The sequence below is a fragment of the Amblyomma americanum genome, chromosome 2 (assembly GCF_052857255.1).
Source record: "Amblyomma americanum isolate KBUSLIRL-KWMA chromosome 2, ASM5285725v1, whole genome shotgun sequence".
NCBI classification, from domain to species: Eukaryota; Metazoa; Arthropoda; class Arachnida; order Ixodida; family Ixodidae; genus Amblyomma; species Amblyomma americanum.
The window spans coordinates 210,843,911-210,866,764 of record NC_135498.1 but is presented as its reverse complement, the minus strand read 5'-3'; the positions used below and the strand labels follow the sequence as shown (position 1 = coordinate 210,866,764).

At 48.2% G+C, this 22,854-nt stretch overlaps 1 protein-coding gene across 4 annotated transcripts in view; it reads left to right on the top strand.

The window, feature by feature from the left end:
* LOC144122121 (rifampicin phosphotransferase-like) overlaps window positions 1–22,854 on the top strand; it is a 798,972-nt gene that overhangs the window by 47,704 nt on the left and 728,414 nt on the right. For all 4 annotated transcript variants that reach the window (XM_077655660.1, XM_077655659.1, XM_077655661.1 and 1 more), the window contains exon 5: window positions 2,033–2,140. In XM_077655660.1, coding sequence (XP_077511786.1) covers window positions 2,033–2,140 — 108 coding nt within the window. The remainder of the gene's footprint in view (window positions 1–2,032; window positions 2,141–22,854) is intronic.

Sequence of the window (22,854 nt, the reverse complement as noted above, 5' to 3'; positions counted from 1 at the left end):
TGCCGTTGGACAAACCGGGGCCTTGGCGCATCGGAGGAAAAACCCTGCTTGCCAAGCTGTCGATATGGGCACCGGCGGAACAGGTGACCGGGCTTCCCACTGTGGAAGCACAAACGCCGGCGGTCAGGGCCACGCCAGACGTCCGCTCTGCGCAGGAATTCTCGATCACTCGGGATGCGGTGCAGTCCTGGCTGCACGGAGGGTAGCAGGACGTCGTGATGGTTGGGAAAAACTGCCGCTGGATTTGGGGCAGGGCGTCGCAGCGCGTCAGAGTAGGCCGGGCGGCAGTAGTCTGTCTGGTTCGGTGGTGAAAATGCCGGTGGATTTGGGGCAAGGCGTCGCAGAGTTTTTGCGTATGTCGGGCGGCAGTAGTCTGTCTGGGTAAGCTGTGGTTCGGCGTGTAGTAATGGAGACCTGATAGCTTACTGCACCTCTTCGCGGATAACGCTCATAAGGGAGCTGGTCGCTGGCTGCGACGTACCAGAAATCTTCTCTAGCTCCTCACGGACAACAGTGCGGATCATGCCGCGGAGAAAGTCGGTATTGCTGTCGAAAACCGGGATGGACTCCATAACAGAAGCAGCAAGGACTGGCCGGACGTACACGGTGGAACGGTGCCGTAGGACCTGCTCCATCGTGACTGCCTCTGCTAGAAACTCGGCAACAGTGCTGGGGGTGCTGCGCACGAGGCTGGCGAAAAGCTGTTCTTTAACACCGCGCATTAGTTGGCACAGCTTTTTTGCTTTCGACATGGCTGGGTCAGCCCGTCGGAAGAGCCGCGTCATGTCTTCGAAGTACATGGTAACCGTTTCGTTGGGCATTTGCATACGTGACTGCAAGGCTCGTTCAGCTCGCTCCCGATGATCTGCACTGACATACGCGGCGAGCAGTTGACGTCGGAACTCAGGCCATGATGAGAGTGTCCTCACGGTTTCCGTACCACGTACGAGCACCGTCCTCCAAGCTGAAGAAAATGTTCCTCGGCTTGCAGGCGTCATCCCATAGGTTAAATACGACGACACGTTCAAACTGGAGGAGCCAATCTTCCACGTTTTCCAGATGAGTCCCGTGAAAGGATTTTGGTAGCCATGGGTTCAGGAGGGTGTAGTACGTGGCACCTTGCATGACCGGATGAGGGGTAGGCGCCGAGGGAAAGTCGAATGGCCTGAGCACAGGAGGCAGTCGGCCAGGCGGCGAGGTTGTCTCCAATAAACCATGCTCATGGGGCCGTCGAAGATTTCGGCTGCTGACCCGGTCCACATGCGTGTCGACAGGGAGAGGTCTGGGGTCCTCGGTGTTCGGAGGGGTGTGCGACATATTCCAGAGCGATACACCCAGCACCTCCACCACAAAATTTCACAAATGGGTAGCAGAATCAAAAAAGCTAGGCACAGGCCGCAAGGATCCAAGCAGTGTCCGAGCTGCAAAGAGCACGCGCGTCTCATTTCTTTGTCCTCAAGGCGCCGCCCGGGGACACCTGGCGGCAATATAAAGGGATAGGGGTGAGGACTGGTGAGGAGAATAATTGGAAGGTATGCTTGTGGTGCATCTAACTAGTCGAAAGGGATGTGTGACCTTTAGATAGGGGAAAAGAAGAGAATGCAATCAAGAGACATGAGTGTAAAGGAGAGAAGCCCAGCTGCTACCTTATCCTATGGGATTTCAGGCCCGCATAAAATAGCTGCAGGCGAACGCAACTTCTAGAGGACTCCCGAGATGAGGTGGCGGCTGCTTGCAAGGGACAGCGTGGTGATTTTTACACGCTATAGTTATCCGCATGATGACGACGGTTGTTCGCCAGCGCAACATCGCCCCTGTGATTCGCCTGCTTGAGGTTAACCGAAGTTATGGCCACCGCTTGCGATCTCATGACATGAACTCCCCAGTGCTTGCAGCATATGACCCTGGCTACCAACTTTCGACACGTTTGAATCCCTTAGAACCAATGGTTGTCAAGCACTGCAAGTCGCAGCGTGTTCTTAAATAATTTATCCTGGTGAATGCGACATCCATTTCGTTCACTTTTGCGCAGGTGTAAGTCGTCGTCTAACGTCTTCGAGCACCAAGCCCACTTCTCGTCAAACTTTGTCGCCCGTCAGCTGACGAACACTAGTTGGAGGAAAGTGCCTAACGTCACCAGGTACGTATTCCATCGGTGTATATTTGCACTGCCATATTTAGTTGGGTGTACGAAGTAGAATAAAAAAACCAGGCATAGAAAGCGTCAAACACATCCCATTAGAAAAATCCCATAGTGAATTGATCGTCCGCCCTGTGCTAATTTGGCTTGATTGCCCACCGTCTCCCTATCGCCCGTAGAATTCTTTCTTTAGAGGCAAGCGCTATTTTCTGCGAGGGAAACCAACTTGCCCAGGTTTTCCTTATTCTAAGCCCTGCACACTCCCATTCCTTTCTTAGTCAACATCCCCAATGCTGCCGCTGCTGCTCGCCTGACTAGACGTGACGAGGCGAAAAGGGTTAATCGCTCCAGGCTTCGAACCAAAGTGCGCCTTGGGCGGGTTTTCAGGGCTGCTATAGATGCAGGCTGCCCGAGTTCTACACTCAGCCGCATTTCACTGGAGCTCGTGCGAAGGCAGTCCGTGAATGAAAAAAGCACGCGACGCGCAAAAGCAGCAGACTGTGAACTGTTGAGATGAAGACACGTATCCCCACATGAGCGCACCCTGAGCATGCCGTTTCCGCTTTTCAAACAGAGTAGACTGCCCATTGCAACGCCAGCGCCGCTTTTATGTTATGAACCAAATATCGAAAGGGTAATGCCTCAAAAAATGTCGTATAGTAATATGGAAAATTCATTTATTTATTTTGTGTTTTAGGCCCGAATGCAATAATTATTTGATAAGGCATTTACCATAACGCAACACATCAGGGAATAATTCAGAGCTGATACCGTCAGTGTATAGGAGATATAGGGTAGTTGAGGAGAATTAGGAGAAGCACCTGCTTTGAGGTGTCATCCGAGGCGCTGCTGTGACGTTGCCGTTGTTCCCATTTTCTGGTTGTGCTTGGGAAGACTGCAAGAGACTGCTGCAAGCTGAATCTATTCGTTTTATTTGTTTATGAACATGATAAATCCGCGCCGTATAGCAGTCTCGGCCACGATGAAATAATATTCTGTGGGAAACATACTCGATACGAAGCAACTGCTGTCTCTTGGCGCGATATGCGTTCTATAGAATAAGTTGCCTGAATTATTTTTTATTACATTTAGTCGCAGCAATTAAAAATTTAAGGCGACAGCCTTTCTAAATCCTCCTTACGAGAAATGCTGGCGGTGCAGAAATCCCAGCGATGCAAAAAATAGGATGACGTCATCAAGCCGCCGTAGGAAGCACAAAGCATGCAGACGACAACCATTTCAGATAATTATGTTAATATATATATATATAAATATATATATATATATATATATATATATATATATATATATAGTGTAGAAAAATAAACGTATTTGTTTGCTAGAGGTAAAATGCAAAGTTGAGAAACGCATCATTTAGCCATAGATTTATTTTGAGTGGACGTTTCGGACAGAGCCTGTCCTTTCTCAAGACTGAAGTTACTGCGAAATTCCTCCTCTTCTTAGGGAGTTGGCAGTGGCACAGATGTACGACACATAAACAAAACAAGCAAACGGCTGCTGGAAAGAAGACGGGCACAAAATAAAAATACTACAAAAGAGAGAAAGAGGGAAAAAAACAGAGAAAAAGAAAAACGCGCTCCCGCAACAGCCCACCGAGGAGCCGCGCGGAGCCCGCACGGGAAAAAAAAAAGAAAAACGAGGAGCGGGAAGGGATAATAGACACCCGTCAAGACGACAACGAAGCGGGGGCGAGCAAGTTGCACAGAAACAGACGGTGGCGGAATCATCAAACAGATAAAAATTAGAGATGCGTGCACTCGCGTGCCCCGGCCCTAAAGAGTAAACAAATAAACAGAATAAAATGCAGACAGGGCAGCAGACTTCCGTCACCTTGAACCTCTTCGGCACCCAGAGTCAAGGCTGAATCAGCGGGGCCCTTAGCTTAACTAGGCACACGTGCACAGTGCATACAAACACTTTGACACACACAATACAAAAAGAAAAAAGGCGGCAAACCATCCTAGTTTGGGAAAGTGTCGTGTGGGGGGTAAATTGAATAGCGGGAGCATTTAAGCGAGGGTTCTTCAATTGCACCCCGATCGGCAAGGTGGTTGAACTGGGAAGATAGGGGTGGGATGGGGTAGGGGATAAGGAAATTTTTGTAAGCGGATGGGCGAAGCTTGAAAAAGATGCCACTGGCGAGAAACGAACGAGGTATGTCAAACTGGCACTCGTAAGGTCAGCACTGGCTCTGTGAAAGGGCGGATGGAGGACAATACGCCTCGACTTTCTTTAATGCCGTGAAAAACTGTTCCAAATTTGTAAATAAAGTACGACTCGCATTGCTCTCTTTCCCGGGTGTTGTGGAACTCACCCTGTAAGACTGTTAACTTTATTGCAACAAATGGGTGGATTCTCTCATTAATGTGTTTCGACAAGGGAAGGTAGGGTAGGGATAAGATATGCGCGCGGTGGTAATTAAAGCGAATTCGTAGAGGGTTGGCGGTCTGCCCAAAGTACGGCGCACTGCACACACTGAGTTTTAGGAGGTATATTATTTTGCAGCGATCACAACCAAAGTTGCAATTATTTTCAATTTGAAGCCTGAAGCTTTGCTTACTGCACAGCTTGATGTTTGTATGTGTTCGCCGACCTGGCATTCACTTTTTCCACAGGGCCTGTACCCAAGATCAGCTGATTATGTGTGTTTGAGTGTATAAAAATGTGTGTAATGTTGTTCGGTCGTCTGTAGACTGCGTAAGGGGGAGAAGTGAAAATTTTGGCGAGGCGCCCGCTTTCTTCGAGAATGTTGAAATGTCTTCTGAGGATTTTGTTTACGTTAGGCGGATTACTGGTGAAGGTAAGTACGCGATTTGTCCAGTGATCTGTTTGCTGGTTGTATCGACGTCCCTCCAGTATTTGGTCTCGGTTGAGTTTAGATGCATTTTGAATGGCATCGTCGACAATGGCGGGGGTGGTATCGTTGCTATTAGAATGTGTGTAATGTTGCTCGGTCGTCTGTAGACTGCGTAAGGGGGAGAAGTGAAAATTTTGGCGAGGCGCCCGCTTTCATCGAGAATGTTGAAATGTCTTCTGAGGATTTTGTTTACGTTAGGCGGATTACTGGTGAAGGTAAGTACGCGATTTGTCCAGTGATCTGTTTGCTGGTTGTATCGACGTCCCTCCAGTATTTGGTCTCGGTTGAGTTTAGATGCATTTTGAATGGCATCGTCGACAATGGCGGGGGTGGTATCGTTGCTATTAGAATGTGTGTAATGTTGCTCGGTCGTCTGTAGACTGCGTAAGGGGGAGAAGTGAAAATTTTGGCGAGGCGCCCGCTTTCATCGAGAATGTTGAAATGTCTTCTGAGGATTTTGTTTACGTTAGGCGGATTACTGGTGAAGGTAAGTACGAGATTTGCCGAGTGATCTGTTTGCTGGTTGTATCGACGTCCGTGCAGTATTTGGTCTCGGTTGAGTTTAGATGCATTTTGAATGGCATCGTCGGCAATGGCGGGGGTGGTATCGTTGCTTAATGAGGACTTCTCGCATGCGTTTGGAATTTTTTACGAAGTCTTCATTTTGGGAACATATTCTTTTAAATCGATGTGCCCGAGAGAATGGGATGCTTTTTTTAGAGTGACGAGGATGGCAGCTTTGGAAGTGTAGGTATTGTTGACGGTCAGTCGGTTTTCTATATACACCGGTGGTAAGTGAGCCTTCGTTAACCGAAATCTCAACATCTAGAAAGTTAATTATGTGGTTGGAGTACGTGTAAGTGAAAGATATGTTGGCGTGGACGAGGTTGAAGTTTTCGATAAAACGTATGATTTCTTGCTCTGTGTCAGTCCACATTAAAAAGTAGCGTTTGTATAGGGTGGGCTTAATTGCGCAATCTTTGAAAAATTTTGATTTATACTATGCATGAAGATGTTGGCGAAGGTGGGGGCCATCCTTGCACCCATGGCTGTGCCATTAGTTTACAAATAGTGTTGATTGTTGAATTCGAAGTTCTTATATTCGATTACGACTTTCGCCAGTATTTCTAAATCACATGGAGCAGGGGATTCCTCCTTTCTGTTTTATTCATACGCTTAGATCAGAGATTTGATGCCATCAGAATATGAGGCATGTTTGTGTAGAGAGAGACTAAAACTACAGCAGCGACGACATCCTGACCACGATCGAAAGGTACGCAGAAGCTTTCAACATCATCCGCACAGAGCGACCCAAAATTCAAGTAACTTATGCAATGCTGGTACTATACCCCGTGCCCCAAACCGTCGGCGATGGTCTAGTAACTGGCGATTCGTTGATAAATTCAATCGCCGGGCTGAGAGGTTCAACTGCCAGCTTTTCGAACTTTGTCGACGAGAAACCAATGTGTTTTTTTTCCTCAACCATTCGCTAGAGATCTATCCACCATACAGAGTCCTCGTGCAGATGGATTTCATCCATATTTTGGTGGAGTTTCAGCCTTGTCATGGTACATTTATAACATCCTCCTTGACAACCAGCGACATAAAAGCAACACCACCTGCCGACAAGAGAGGATTACAGCCAGTTCCCCGTGTAGTGTCACACCCGAGTAGCTCCCACCTACTCAGAGGTTCTCAAGAGCCACCAAGAAAAGTGCATACAAGCCGGAGACTCACAGTTCCCGAACATCGCGCAGACGAAACGACAGGTAGAGGAGGGTAAAACACTGGTCCTACAAGGGTGCCGTCACTAAAGAACCGCAAGAAAATTCAGGGCTCATATCCGAGATTTCCAGTGCAAGATCAAATGTGACCCAACGCAGAGCTCTACTGCGGAAACCAACGCGGCCACCACCTCTTCGCAAATAGGACCGTAAAGTTGTTCTCGCAACCCCGAAGTCGCCGAGAGGCGCCGCACGAGACAGCACCGACGAGAGACCCACTTCAGCAACAGGCTTATCCACTGGAACCAACCGGGAGCAACTTCCATCTAAGACAAACCATGTGTATACCCTCACCACTCCCAGCGCAACACCGAAATCCGGAGCGAGCGGCGCCAGCACTCCAGCAAGCGCCGACGGAGCATCAGACCCTTCTAGTGCAGCGCAGCGTCAGCTGCCTCTTATGGTGGAGGGCCATCTGATAGCATATCCAACCGGAAAGAAGAACTTCCCAGCACCCCTCTGTCACGCTACGATCTCCGCAAGCGCTCCAGTTCGGCACAACGGGTTCTTCAACAATGACATTCAGGCCGCGTGAGTACGCAGACTCTCTTTCGCTCATCCCACCGACAGCCTTCTTCAACTAACTCCAAACTTTTGAAAGAAAAATTGTGGATAAACGAATTAGGCATGAACTACATATTCATAGCCTGAAGGCCTACCCTCAATCAAATATCGTACCAAAAGGTTTACAAGTGTCGTTAACACCATCAATGGGTGACCTATGTGAAGAGGAGAATGATAATTGGAATCGTGTACTGCAATCTGCCTCTTTAAATTTTTTTGTAGTTACCATTGCCCACTTTGAGAAGGCGTTAGTGGCTCTGAAAATGGAAGAGAGTCATGCTCGTCAACAAATTCCGCTTACCGCGCCAGGGGCACCGAGCTTATGCTCTTTGAGGAAAAGAGAGTGACTGAGATACGCGAGACTAAACGAAAAAAAATTCATTTGAGACGGGGTTCCACACCTCACGTGGTAAAATTCAATAACAAGCGAAAAAGATTCTATAACGGAGGCAGCTCAATAACTCAACTATTACAGTAAGCTAAAACAACATATCCCGTAGAACGGCATAAATATCAACAGTTCAAAACACATGCGTACAGCGATTTGGAACGGAAGCAGCTATTGATAATAATCCTGCGGTTACACGAACCCACTTTGGTTTCCAGCATAACATTATTAATCTATCAGCCAGGGTCCTAACAACGGAGGAAAGATCCGTTCTCTCTCGAGGCCATACATTTTGCCCTACCAGCGGTAAATACAACGAATTCTCGGTGATAAAAGATTTGGACAACTTTGCACGAATGTTGCAACTCCGGGAATAATTTTCTGATCGGGAATAGGTTACCGCGGATAGCAGAGAATTCTTCGTTACAAACCACCACTGGACTCCTAACATCATCATCATCATCATCATCATTAGCCTTACTACACCCACTGCAGGGCAAAGGCCTCTCCCATGTCTCTCCAATTAACCCTATCCTTTGCCAGCTGCATCCACCCTTTGCCTGCAAACTTCTTAATCTCATCCGCCCATCTAACCTTCGGCCGCCCCCTGCTACGCTTACTTTCTCTTGGAACCCACTCCGTTACCCTTAAAGACCAGCGGTTATCTTGCCTTCGCATTACATGCCCTGCCCAAGCCCATTTCTTTCTCTTGATTTCGACTAGGATGTCATTAACCCGTGTTTGTTCCCTCACCCACTCTGCCCGCTTCCGATCTCTTAACGTTACACCTATCATTTTTCTTTCCATGGCTCGCTGCGTTGTCCTTAAGTTAAGCTGAACTCTTTTCGTTAGCCTCCACGTTTCTACCCCGTAGGTGAGTACCGGTAAGATTATGCTGTTGTACACTTTCCTCTTGAGGGAAATTGGTAAACTGCCACTCATGATCTGCGAGAATTTGCCATATGCGCTCCACCCCATTCTTATCCTTCTAGTTATCTCCCTCTCATGATCCGGATCAGCTGTCACTACCTGCCCTAAGTAGACGTATTCCGGCACAATTTCTAGGCTCTTGCTGCCAATTGTGAACTGTTGTTCCCTTGCTAGACTGTTGAACATTACCTTGGTTTTCTGCATGTTTATTTTTAGACCCATCGATCTGCTCTGCCTGTCTAACTCGTTGATCATGATTTGCAGTTCACCTCCTGAGTGACTCAGCAAGGCAATGTCATCAGCAAATCTCAGATTATTTAGGTATTCTCCATTTATTCTTATTCCCAACTGTTCACAATTCAGGCCTCGAAATACCTCCTGCAAACTCCTAACATAGGAAGGGACAAACATTTCGACATGTACAGTACTCACGGATTGAAATAGGACATTCGGAGCGCTAGCCTTGCAGTGCCACGCAGGCATGTGGTAAACCACAGGCCGGCTGATTGGCTACTGGAAGGAACAATTCTGCTTTGTAGATGTTCTCCCTCTCACGCCATACCACAATGCACCACCTTGGTTCCATGAGCGTCTACGGGCGGCGCTCCATGAAGCGACGGCCACGCGCTCCGAATGTCCTATTTCAATCCGTGAGTACTGTACATTAAAGCCTTCCAGAAAGACATACTTTAAGCCTACAAGAATCATACTCCGGGGAGGCAGAACTTGTCTAAAAACGAACGGGATGCATTGCAGGCTCTCAGCAGAAGCACAGATATAATCATGAAGCCAGAGTATAAAGGAGGTGGTATAGTTGTCATGGACCACGAAAAATGCATTGCAGAAGCCTTGAGACAACTCTAACATTTCTTTCTATCAACGTCTTGAAGCCTACCCAACTCCGCAATAAAAACATTTGGTAGCAGAGACTCGGGATCAACTTGCGAAGAATGGGGACATACCCGTACGGTTATCTAAAGCCCTCACCGCACCGCACCCATTGCCAGGCCGATTCTACATGTTACCGAAAATCCACAAAAAGAGTAATCTTGGCCGCCCTATAGTATCTGGCATCGGCACTATTACGGCACCAATTACCAGTTACACTGACACACAAATTAGACACATTCCAACAACACACTCATCCTACATACGTGACACAAACCATTTCCTTTGCACAATAGCAGGTCTCAAACTCCCGGAAAAAGCATCAAATCTCTGATCGAAGCGTGTGAAGAAAGCAGAAACGAGGAAACCCCTGCTCCACGTGTTTTAGAAAAAGTGGCAAAACTGTACTCGAATATAACAACTTCGAATTCAACAATCAACACTATTTGCAAATTAACGGCACAGCCATGGGCACAAGGATAACCCCCACCTACGGCAACATCTTCACGAATAGTATTCTAATTTTCGAAAGATTGCTCCATTCACCCCACCCTGTACAAACGCTACTTGGATGAAATCTTTTTAATATGGACTGACACAGAGAAAGAAGTCATACGTTTTATTGAAAACTTCAACGTCATCCACCCCAACATATATTTCACTTACACGTACTCCAACACCATAATTAGCTTACTAGATGTAGAGATTTCGGTTAACGAAGGCTCACTTACCACCATTGTATATAAAAAACCGATGGACCGTCAACAATACCTACACTTCCAAAGCTGCCATCCTCGTCACTATAAAACAAGCATCCCATACTCTCATGCACATCGACCAAAAAAAAATATGTTCCCAAGAAGAGGACTTCGTAAAAAAATTTAAACACATGCGAGAAGTCCTCATTAAGCAACGATACCCCCCCGCCATTGTCGACGATGCCATGCAAAATGCCTCTAAACACAACCGAGACCAAATACTGGAGGGACGTCGATGCAACCAGCAAACAGATCACTGGGCAAATCACGTACTTACCTTCACCAGTAATCCGCCTAACGTAAACAAAATCCTCAGAATACATTTCAACATTCTCGAACAAAGCGAGCGCCTCGCCAAAATTTTCACTTCTCCCCCTCACGCAGTCTACAGATGAGCGAACAACATTCCACACATCCTAATACTCTCAAAAACAAATAACCAGCCGGCTTTGTGGAAAATGTAGATGCCAGGTCTGCACACACATACAAACATCAATCTGTGCAGTAAGCACAGCTTCAGGCTTCAAATGGAAAATTTATGCCAACTCGATTGTTATTCCTGCAACGTAATATACCTCCTAGAATGCAGTGTGTGCAGTATGCAGTACATTGGACAGACCGTAAACCCTCTACGAATTCGCTGCAATAACCACCGCGCGCATAATTTATCCCTACAAAACGGCCCCTTGTCAAAACACGTTAATGAGGAAACCCACCCATTCGATGCAATTAAGTTAACAGTCCTACAGGGTCGGTTCCCCAACACCCGGGAAAGAGAGCAACGCGAGTCCTACATTATTTACCAATTTGGAACAATTCCTCACGGCATTAATGAAAGTCCAATTGTATTGTCCTCCATCCGCCCCTTGCAGAGATCGTGCTGACCTTACCAGAGCCAGCTAGACATACCTCGGTCGTTTCTCGCCAGTGGCATCTTTTTCAAGCTTCGCCCATCTGCTTACAAAAATTTCTTTATCCCCCACCCCATCCCACCCATATCTTCTCCGTTAAACCACCTTGCCGAGCGGGATGCAATTGAAGAACCCCCGCTTAAATGCTCCTGCCATTCACATTTACCCCACACACGACACTTTCCCAAACTAGGGTGTTTTGCCGCCTTTTTTCTTTTTCTTTTGCGTGTGTCTGGGTGTTTTCATGCACAGTGCACGTGTGCCTAGTTAAGCTAAGGGCCCCGCTGATTCGACCTTGACTCTGGGTGCCAAAGAGGTTCCAGATGACGGAAATATCCTTACCTGTCAGCATTTTATTCTGTTTATTTGTTTACTCTTTATGGCCTGGGCACGCGAGTGCACACATCTCCAATTCTTATCTTCTGGATGATTCCGCCACCGTCTGCTTCTGTGCAACATACTCACCTCCGCTCCGTGGTCGTCTTGACGGGTGTCTATTATCCCCTCCCGCTCCTCGTTTTTCTTTTTTTTTTCCCGTGCGGGCTCCGCGCGGCTCCTCGGTGGGCAGTGGGGGAGAGTGCGTTTTTCTTTTACCATGTTTTTCCCCTCTTTTTCTATTATCTGCTATTTTTCCTTTTGCGCCCATCTTTTTTCCAGCACCCGTTTGCTTGTTGTTTCGTTCATGGTTCGTACATGTCCGCCAATGGCAACTCCTTAAGAGGAGGCAGATCGCTGTAACCGCAGTCTTATATATATATATATATATATATATATATATATATATATATATATATATATATATATATATATATATATATTGTGAGACTGTGGACCAAGCGAGCTCTTTATTCCCGCTGGCAAATATGGGCGCCACTCCTCAAAAGACGAAGATGCTAGATGATGATGAATATTCACAGATGAAGACTAGGGTCACGCACTGTACTCACACTTTCCCCCCTATGGGCGAAAGCGACCGTCCCAGGCGGACGTTAGAGGGAAGTAGGGCGACGGGTGAAGGGCTTTAAGCGCGACACATGAACAATCTCTTCACCGCGGCAACGCCGGTCATGGGCAGGATGGACAGGAGCAACGCGATAGTTCACGTGGGACGTTTGTTCGAGTACAGTGTACGGACCAATAAAGCGGCTGAGAAATTTTTCGCACAATCCGGGGGTACGCACAGGAGTCCACAGCAACACTTCATCACCAGGGAAGAAACGCACTCCACGGTGTTTGAAGTCATAGGTTGTTTTCCGGGAGGCTTGGCAGGCGTCAGTGTTCAGGCGGGCAATGGTGCGACAGTAGGCAAGACGCGAAGTAAATTCGTCATAGGAAAGGCCGGAAGAGGTTGTGGGGGCAGAGAAGAAAGATGCTTCGAGAGTGAAGGTAGGGGGCGACCGAACTCAAGAAAAAATGGGGAGAAAGTGGTTGTTCGTTGCACGGCTGTATTGTAGGCAAAGGTTACGAAGGGGAGCATGGCGTCCCAGTTAATGTGGGCGGGGTGAATGTACATAGACAGCATATCTTACAGGGTGCGGTGAAACCGTTCGGTGAGACCATTGGTCTGGGGGTGATATGCTGAAGTTGTTTTATGGGCGGCTCGGGAAGCATGAAGAACTCCGGCAAGGATGCTGGAGAGGAATGACTTGCCGCGGTCACTGATAAGGACACGTGGGGCTCCATGGCGCAGAAGATTTGGCGTTGAGGAAGAAATGGGCGATTTCGGAGGCAGAGCCAGACGGAACGGGGGCTGTTTCAGCGTAAAGGTTAAGTGGTCGACGGCTGTAACGATCCAACGGTTGCCCGATGAGGTTAGTGGCAAGGGACCGTACAGGTCGATACCAACGACTTCGAAGGGTGAGAAAGGACAGGGAAGAGGTTGTAGAAGGCCAGCAGGAGGAGACATGGAGCGTTTGCGGCGTTGGCAAGGGATGCAAGATGCAATATATTTGGCGACAGAGGTGGAGAGACCAGGCCAAAAGAAACGGCGCTTTATACGGTCATGTTTTCTGGAATCCTATGTGGCCGGTCACGGGGTCGTCATGAAGCGCCTGCAAAACCTCACGGCGAAGAGAATGGGGAATGACAGGCACCCAGGCGTGACCCAGGGGGCTATGATTGTGCCAAAGAAGGGTGCCGTCAACCAGCTTGAAACAGTTGAGTTGGCGTCGGAGGCGGGCATTTGGAGGCCGCATAGCACCACTCAGGCGTTCAATGAGAGTCCGGCAGTAAGGGTCGGCCCGCTGTGCTGAAGCGAGATCGCCGAGAGCGGGAGCGGGCACCAGATTAATGGCTGCAGCCGTCGATGCGTGGGCAGCGATGGAATTAGTAGTTGGGAGAGATGAAGCAACAGGACGAGAGCACAGAGGTTCAGCGGAGGCGAGGGGGCAACGAGAGAGCGCATCGGCGTCTTTCTGTTTTTTTCCCGATTTGAAGGTGACTGTGAAATCATACTCCTGGAGGCGGAGAATCCAGCGGCCGAGGCGCCCAGACAAGTTCTTCTGTGACGACAACCAGCACAGCGCATGACGGTCAGTTACAATCGTGAACTGGCGACCGTACAAATAGAGGCGAAATTTCTGAACGGCCCAGACAACTGCAAGACACTCTTGTTCAGTGATCGTGTAGTTCTGCTCCGCTGCAGTCAGAGTACGACTTGCGTAAGCAATCACGCGCTCAGTCGAAGATTGCTGGCGCTGCAGAAGAACGGCACCAATGCCGTGTCCACTGGCGTCAGTGTGCAAAATCGTTGAAGCGCTGTCATCAAAATGAGCCAGTATCGGATCAGATGTGAGAGCCTGCTTTAGAGAAGTAAAGGCGGACTCGCAAGCCTCAGACCAAACGAAGGGCGTGCTGACTCCAAGAAGCTGATGCAAAGGTGCGGCGATGGATGCGAAACCTCGGATGAAACGACGAAAGTATGAGGCGAGTCCTAGAAAACTGCGCAGGTCTTTAATCCATGTGGGGCGGGGAAAATGCAGTACTGCAGCAACTTTATCAGGATCTGGTTTTATGCCTCTGCGACTAACGACGTATCCGAGAACTTTGATAGAAGTGGAAGCAAAGCAACACTTCTTTGTGTTTAACTGAAGTCCGGCCGCGGAAAGAGCACTTAGAACTTCATCGAGGCGGGCGAGGAGCTCAGAAAAAGTCGAGGAGAAATTTACGATGTCCAGGTAGCAGAGCCAAGTTTTCCATTTGAGCCCGCGGAGTACGGTGTCAATCATGCTTTCGAACGTGGCCGGAGCATTGCACAAGCCGAACGGCATAACGTTAAATTCATATAAGCCATCTGGCGTGGCGAAAGCTGTCTGCTCTTTGTCCTCTTCATGCATGGGGATTTGCCAGTAGCCGGATCGGAGATCAAGGCTAGAGAAAAATTGAGCACCTTGGAGACAGTCGAGGGCGTCGTCAATCCGAGGAAGTGGATAAACATCTTTCGAGTGAACTTATTGAGGGCGCGATAGTCGACACAAAAGCGTACGGAACTATCCTTATTTTGTACCAGCACGACTGGTGAGGACCAAGGACTTGAAGAAGGTCGTATGATGCGGCGCTTGAGCATGTCGGCGACATTATTTTGAAAAATTTGCCGAAACTGCGATGTAAAGTGGGTCCAGTCCGGGACGGTATCTTTATGGTTGACGAACCAAGTCTTAGCCACGGCGGTTAAATAGAATGGCACGTGGAGAAGCTTCATCGCAGAGTCCCAGCGATTGTAGGCACTGACCTGATTGTACTGATCGAGCCAGTCCTCGACGTCATCACCACGGAGACCCGCAAATGTAGGAGGCTCGCGCTGAAGGGTCGTGACGGTCCATGTCGGGTGTCCAGGTGACATAGTAGCAGCGGGGGCGTTGGAGTCAGGGTTGCGCGCGGAGGGATCAGCAGGTAGGGGTAGCATACCTGCTGAGGCACCGGCAAGGCCTGCGGAAGCGTCACGGCGTTGTTGGTCGACGGTTTCCATCTTCGGAGCTGGTCCGACCAGGTGACGATTGGAACGGAGCTGCAGTGTGGCGACGGAGAGGACGCGGGATCTAGAGCAGCCTCCACCACTTGTGCGACTGTGGACCAAGCGAGTTCTTTATTCCCGCTGGCAAATATGGCGGCCACTCCTCAAAAGACGAAGATGCGAGATGATGATGATTATTCACAGATGAAGACGAGGGTCACGCACTGTGCTCACAACACACACACACACACACACACACACACACACACACACACACACACACACACACACACACACACACACACACACACACACACACACACACACACACACACACACACACACGCACGCGCGCGCGCGCACGCACACACACACACGCACGCACGCACGCACGCACACACACACACACACACACACACACACACACACACACACACACACACACACACACACACACACACACACACACACACACACACACACACACACACACACACACACACACACACACACATATATATATATACTATATATATATATATATACATCGCAGAGTAGACTCGGCGATGCTAACAAGAAAAAGGATAACAGGACGAGCCGTGTGGTGGTGTTAGAGAACGCAAAGGTCCCTGATAGGTTGTTAGAAGTGCTTGAGAGAGGACCTAAGTACGGCATTCAACCAGTTGTGCCTGCCCATGAGCTGCTCGCCACAAACAGGAACATTGCTGCGAAAGTAAAGGGTGAAAACCAAGAACGGTGTTTGTTGGAAGGAGTGGACTGCCTAAAAAAGTGTGTTACGACTGCTGTGACCAGTAGACTGGAACGTGATGTTAGTCATGTTACGTCCTTTTTTAAAAAGAATGAGTTGTGTCTCCTTCAGTCGGACAAAGATAGCAGGTTTGTGGTCATGGAAAAGGGCCTTTTCAATGAAAAAGCATTGCAAGCGGTTGACAAGAATTTTATTGCCATTAAAAATGGGGCTGTGAGAGTTAAAACTAAATTCATTAACTATTGTAGGGACCTACAACTGCCGAAGCTGGCCACTGACATAGTGAAAAGTAGAAGGAACTGTTTTTCAGTTTTCTTAACTGCAAAAACCCACAAATCTGACATACCGTTCCGTACTATAGTGAGCGAGAATGGTTCCTGGCAGCATAATGTTAGCCGTTTCTTGCAAAAAAAGCTTAACCTTCTAAAACTGGACGACCCTTTTCGGGTTAAGAACTCGCTGGAGGTTGTTAATTATTTTAAAACACATCTAGAAATTAGGTCCGCTTTTTCAGTAGACATAGAGGATTTGTTTTATTCCGTCCCACACGCTGAGCTGCTGGCGTCTGTTATGTCGTGTGTTGAACGGACAGGTCAATTGACCTTCCGGGATGCTGCAGGTATGTCTCTGGAAAATTTTTAGAATTTATTGGAGCAATATCTTAAGGTCACTTTTATTGTTTTTAATCAGCAGCCCTACTTGCAGAGAAAAGGTATATGTATTGGTTCCTGTGTAGCCCCTATTTTATGTGAAATGTTTTTAGCTGCTTTGGACCAGGATCTTGCACAGTTGTCTTTAGGAGGACCTGTTTTACAAACTTTTAGATATGTTGACGCTTTTTTTATCCTTTTATCTACCGGTTTTGACAATTCTTTTGAAGCTATTGTGTCCAGGATTTTAAGTGTTTTTAACCTCAAAGGTCGCGGTCTAGTTTTTACGCATGAAGTCCCAAGTGAGAAAAAACTGCAATTTTTAGATCTAAGCTTAGCCTTCCGGGAAGACCATTTATGCTGGGGTTACTATCCCCGTACTAGCAAGGAACTCCTGCCCTTCAATACGGCGCATTCTAAAATTGTGAAGCGCGCCATCGCCTCTCTCTGCATTGAGTCCTCGCTTTCAAAGTCATGTCCGCACCAAATGCACGATAGCTTAAAAAATCAGATTGGCCGCCTGTTGGCTGCTGGCTTCCCCTCGGTGGTGTTGACTGCCGTCGCTGAAACCCTCCTCCAAAAAACAAAATGCTGTACCAGGCCAAAGAATCCGGAAGAAAGGAGCCCTGCGGTAAAACCAGAAGTTATGCCTTATGGGCACAAAGTGTCACATAATCTGAAGAAGGTGGCTAACAGACAAGAAGTACCGCTAGTATTTTCAGCACCAAACAAGCTGAACAAACTTATACCCCGGATATATGGCACTGAGCGCCCTGGATGCAATATAAAGCATCAGCGTGTCTTCACCCGTTGTATGGAAGGAGTGGTGTACGAGATACCCCTGACCTGTGGGAAGTCCTATATAGGGCAAACGGGGAGGTGCATCAACAAACGCCTTGGGGAACATTGCAAAAAGGTTGAAAACAATAAAGATAAATATGCCAACTTGGTCAACCATGTTAATATGTGCAAGTGCGAACCTCGACTGGAAAAGGCGAGGATTCTTGGCAGGAGCAAGATTAAACAGGCGAGGCTTTTATTGGAAGCGTTTCCCATAAAGAAAAAGGCGGCTTTGTGTGTGAGTGACACGTCATTGAATTTGTATGCGGCGGAGTACAATTTTCTGAGCAAAAACTGATAATGCAGGGTGATAGATTATGGCTGTGATAGGCACATGGAGTGAAAAAAAGTGGGCGTATCCTGAGACTGTTTATCTGTGTGGTTTTCTTGAGGAATAAACAGTTGGAAGTTGGCGCCTGTCCGTTGTCTCCTTGTATTTCCTTTGTGTGTGTGGTTTTACTTGCGCCAAGGTGGATTCTTTCCAAGTTTCAAATATGCTTAACCAACTTGCCCAGCAACATTCCTTACTGAACCCACCATATGTTTGTCAAAAATTAGTCCCTCATTTCATTTGCTTTTTCCCGTACACACACACACACATATATATATATATATATATATATATATATATATATATATATATATATATATATACGGGAAAAAGCAAATGAAATGAGGGACTCATTTTTGACAAACATATGGTGGGTTCGGATGCCAGCGGCGGCATGGTTAGTTTTTCTGCTGTTTTATAAGTAATGCTGTTTAACCGACTTATTAATCGAAGTATTATGGTCCCATTTAATGGCACTACAAATTAAAAAACAAAACATTCCCATATGTACCTTGATTTCGGTGACTGTTCGCTTCCTTCACACACACACACACACACACACACACACACACACACACACACACACACACACACACACACACACACACACACACACACACACACACACACACACACACACACACACACACACACACACACACACACACACACACACACACACACACACACACACACACACACACACACACACACACACACACACACACACACACACACACACACACATATATATATATATATATATATATATATATATATATATATATTGTCGGTGACACACGGTAAGGGCTTTGACGGAGAGGCCGGACGTGTTGATCCGTTATAATGCGATGCTTGGCAATTGGCGTCTGTCGCACCTTCGGCGATGTCGAAAAGCACTCACTGTAGCTTTGAAGCAGATTGCGGATCTGGTCTTGTCTGTTCCGGTGGAGGGCTGGGTTGATGTCGAAAGTGGGCGAGTTCTCTTGGTCAGGCGAATCTTCTGCGGAGAGGTCGGAGAGGATGAAGGAGTCTCGTACGTCAGATATTTCGTCGAAGAAAGCAATCGTAGTTCCTTTGTTAATGTGCCGGTATTCTTCGCTGAAGTTATTCAGCCGTACTTCGGCCTGGCCATTGCGCAAATGTGCGATGCCTCTTGCGATGCTGATTCCTCAGTCTACGAGCAACTGCATGTTGCCCTCGATGACGGCTTCAGCGTTAATGGCTTTAGTGGCGCCTACGGTCAGGACAACGCTTGATCGGGGTGGGACGCTCACTTCTTCCTCCAGGACACTCAGGGCAACGTGATTTTCCCGAGTTTTCATCGAAGCGATGGCTTCGTCCGGCGAAAGCGTGATCAGCTTGTATCGCAGGTCGATGATCGCCTGATGCTCATTAAGGAAATCCATACCCAAGATCACTTCGCAGGAGCACTGGGGTAGCACAACAAAGGCCGCATGATAGGTATGTCCTTCGACAGTCACTAGCGCTGTGCATGGTCCTGATGGCGTAATGAGGTGGCCCCCTGCGGTGCGAATTTGTGGGCCTTCCCAAGCCGTTGTGACTTTTCTTGGCTGCGCAGAGAATGTTCCATTCATCACCGAGTAATCGGCTCCTGTGTCGACTAGAGCGGTAACTTTCTGGCCGTCGATAGTCATTTCTAAGTCGGACGTCCTGGCTCTTGCATTGCATGTCGCTCTCGGCGTCGGGTCACGGCTTCGTCGCGTATGCGAGTCGTGGATGGGGCGTGTGGTCGAAGCTCTTCGGGGTGGCGGCGTCGTTTTCAAGGAAGCCTGCGTCGTGGTCGGTGTTCTCATTGTGTGCGGCGTCGGTGCAGCGAGTGCCTGTTCTTCATGCGGCGTCGCGGGTGCAGCGTCTTCATGGGGCGTGGTCGGTGGAGGATCTTCGGCGTTTCGGTCTTGAGCAACCTCACCTCCAGAGGTTGCTGCCTTCAGTTTCCCCTACGGGGGCTGGGAGACCTTCCTTGTACCGCGGCTGCGTAGCTGCGGCGTGGCGACGCAAAGCGCGATGTTGACGGCGATGGTTAGCGCGAAAAGCGGTTCGGGGTGTACTCTTCTCGACGCAGGTACTCGTCGATTTCCTGCGGACGTTGCCCGAAGCCTGGTCGTGGGGCGTTAATGGCAAATCCTCGAAGACCGATACGTCGGTACGGGCAGTGACGAAGAATATGGCCGGCCTCACAGCAATGGAAGCACAACGGCCGGTTGTCGGAAGTCCTCCAGGCGTCCCATTTCCTGGGGCTTGAGCGTCGGTCATAGGCTGGGCGGGCGGGGGCTGGGAGGCGGCGTTGTGGAACAAGTGGCTCATCTCGGCGAGGACGTGGGGGTTGTCGTTGGGGCTGGGCAGTCCTTACTGCAGCGGCGTAGGTCATGGCCTGGGGTTCTGTGGCCGTCGGGGTGCCAAGTGCCTGTTGCACTTCTTCCCGTATCACGTCCATCAGAGTCGCTGCTTGTGGCTGTGGGGAGGATGGCAGTAATCGGCGTAGCTCCTCTCGGACCATTTCGCGGATAACTTCCCGCAAGCTGTCGCTGGTGGTGGCCGGCGTGTCCGAACGTATTTCACAGGCAGAGGAAGGACGATTGTACTGCCGAGCTCGGACGTCGAGGGTCTTCTCAATCGTGCAGGCTTCTTGCATGAATTCCTCGACTGATTTTGGCGGCTGGCGGACGAGGCTTGCAAAGAGATGTTCTTTTACACCGCGCATTAAAAACTGAACTTTCTTTTCCTCGGTCATCCCGGGGTCGGCGCGGCAAATAGGCGCTTCATCTCCTCGACGTAACCGCGGACGGGCTCATTCGGAAGCTGGATCCTGGACTCGAGGAGTCGTTCGGCTCTTTCCTTCCTCACGACACTGGTGAATATCTTCAATAGTTCTCTCTTGAATAGCTCCCATGTCGTAAGAGATGACTCGTAGTTTTCGTACCACGTGCGTGCGGAGCCATCCAATGAGAAGAACACGTGTCCAATTTTTGCCGCATCATCCCACTTGTTGAATGACGCCACGCGCTCAAATTGATCCAACCATTCTTCAGGGTCTTCGCCTAGGGATCCATTGAAAGTTGGCGACGCCCGCGGCTGCTGCAGTATGATCGGTGTCGACATCTTCGGCGAGGTTGCGGTGCTCGTAGCCGCGTCATTTCGCTGTCTTGTGCGGTCCGGCAGTTTCCCGAACTCAGGCTCATCTCCCTGGACACGTCGGCTGGCTCGCTGAGCTGTTGGCTCGTCCTCGGGTGCGAAGCGCTCAGGGCTGGCTTCACGACTTGAAGGGGGCGTCCGGAACATGGAAGGCTTCCCCGCACCTCCACCAGATGTCACGTAGTGGTGACGGCAGTCGAAGCAGCGATGAAGACGGACGAAAGGGGTCTTCTAAAAGAACTGTTTATTGGGCTGACTTGCACCCAAAATTGACTGTATCACTCGGCGGCGGCGAAGCGACAAGCGTGCTCGGCGGTCGTCGAACAGAATGCCAGCCGCTGTCGGCCGTGCTCAATTTAAAGCTGATAGCGAACTTTCGAGATAAAGAGCGCAAAGCTACTAGAACATTGCGGAACAACGTAGAATCAGCTCTGCCTGGCTGCGATGAATCAAAATAAATCTAGTCGCGTCGTGCGTAGCAAACGAAGCGATGAAGTGATGTGGTGGCAGATTTGAAAAACGAACACACTGCAAATATTCGCAGCAATATACACACACACTGGAAAAAGGCTGGTCCTGAAGGCGAAACGTCGGAAATTATATCCTGTTGCTTTTTGAGTTCTGGTGACGTTATATTATCTTGATCAATCACCTGTCAAGAAACCACTAATGATATATATATATATATATATATATATATATATATATATATATATATATATATATATATATATATATATATATATAGTGCATAAACAGAGGCCAACGTTTGAAACAATGTAATTTGACGTTTCGGCCGTGTTATGGCCTTCCTCAGAAAAACAGAATAGGAACGGAGGAGACAGAATGTCACGGAGGGTGCACCAAAAAAGCAACGTACAAACATATAATGCACAGAAGATTCAAAACATATCACACACGTGACTAGAACGCGAATGCGGGTCACAATGGCTGAACAGGAGGGCTACGTTGCGAAATTTAGTGCGTTAACAATCTTAGCTATAGAATCCGATGACAGATGATTAACGTGTCATGGTTATAGTGCAAAGATGATAAACCAAATTTACTAGACAGCAAAAACTTAAGCCAGAAGTTGCACACTCTAAAAACACTAAAAAATACGATCACTAAAAAACACAGGTCACGATAAAGCAGCATAAACGGTAACAATATTAGCTTTTATTACATCCTGACAAAATAACTAATGACGCTATCTGCCTGTTCTCTCCGAGCACAACAAAAGAATAAATACGAAGCATACCCGTTCGGTGATGTAAAAAGATGAACGTAGCGAAATTTTAGCTCTATGATGGAGCAGCAACTTAAACATACAGGTGCGATTAAACGCAAAAGCGGGGTGTGATATACATGAAGAAAAAGCACGAATGGCATAGCACTTAACATCGGTGGATATAAAGGTGTTTGAACTGGTAGGGTTGCCAATTTTTCCGTTGTTACGTTCAACCCAGAAGATACTGCATTAAACTTATAGATCAGGAAAGACTATCTAATTTCTCGGCCTTGGTTAGATATAAATGCAGATTCCAGAATAGTAGCTGTAATGTGATCAAATGAATGACCTGGCAGCTGAACATGTCTTGATAGGGGCAGGTTTGGGAGGGATTTAACATGGGCTCTGTGGTTATTGAAGCGTAATCTAAAGGGGGTTTCTGTCTGGCCTACATACTGAAGGTTCCATATGGTACCGTGGAGTAGGTAAATGACCTCTTTAGGTTTGCCGGCGCCGGAGCAGCCGTACTCTTCCCGTAGGGACAGTACCGCCTTGAAGATCCTGCCGTCCTCGAATATTCAAATAAAACTAGGTAAATTAGAAAAAATTAGGTAAATAAATAAAGCTGAGGCTAACCTAAACCTAAAGGGTCAACGTCATTCAAAGGAGGCTGGCTCGGAAGAG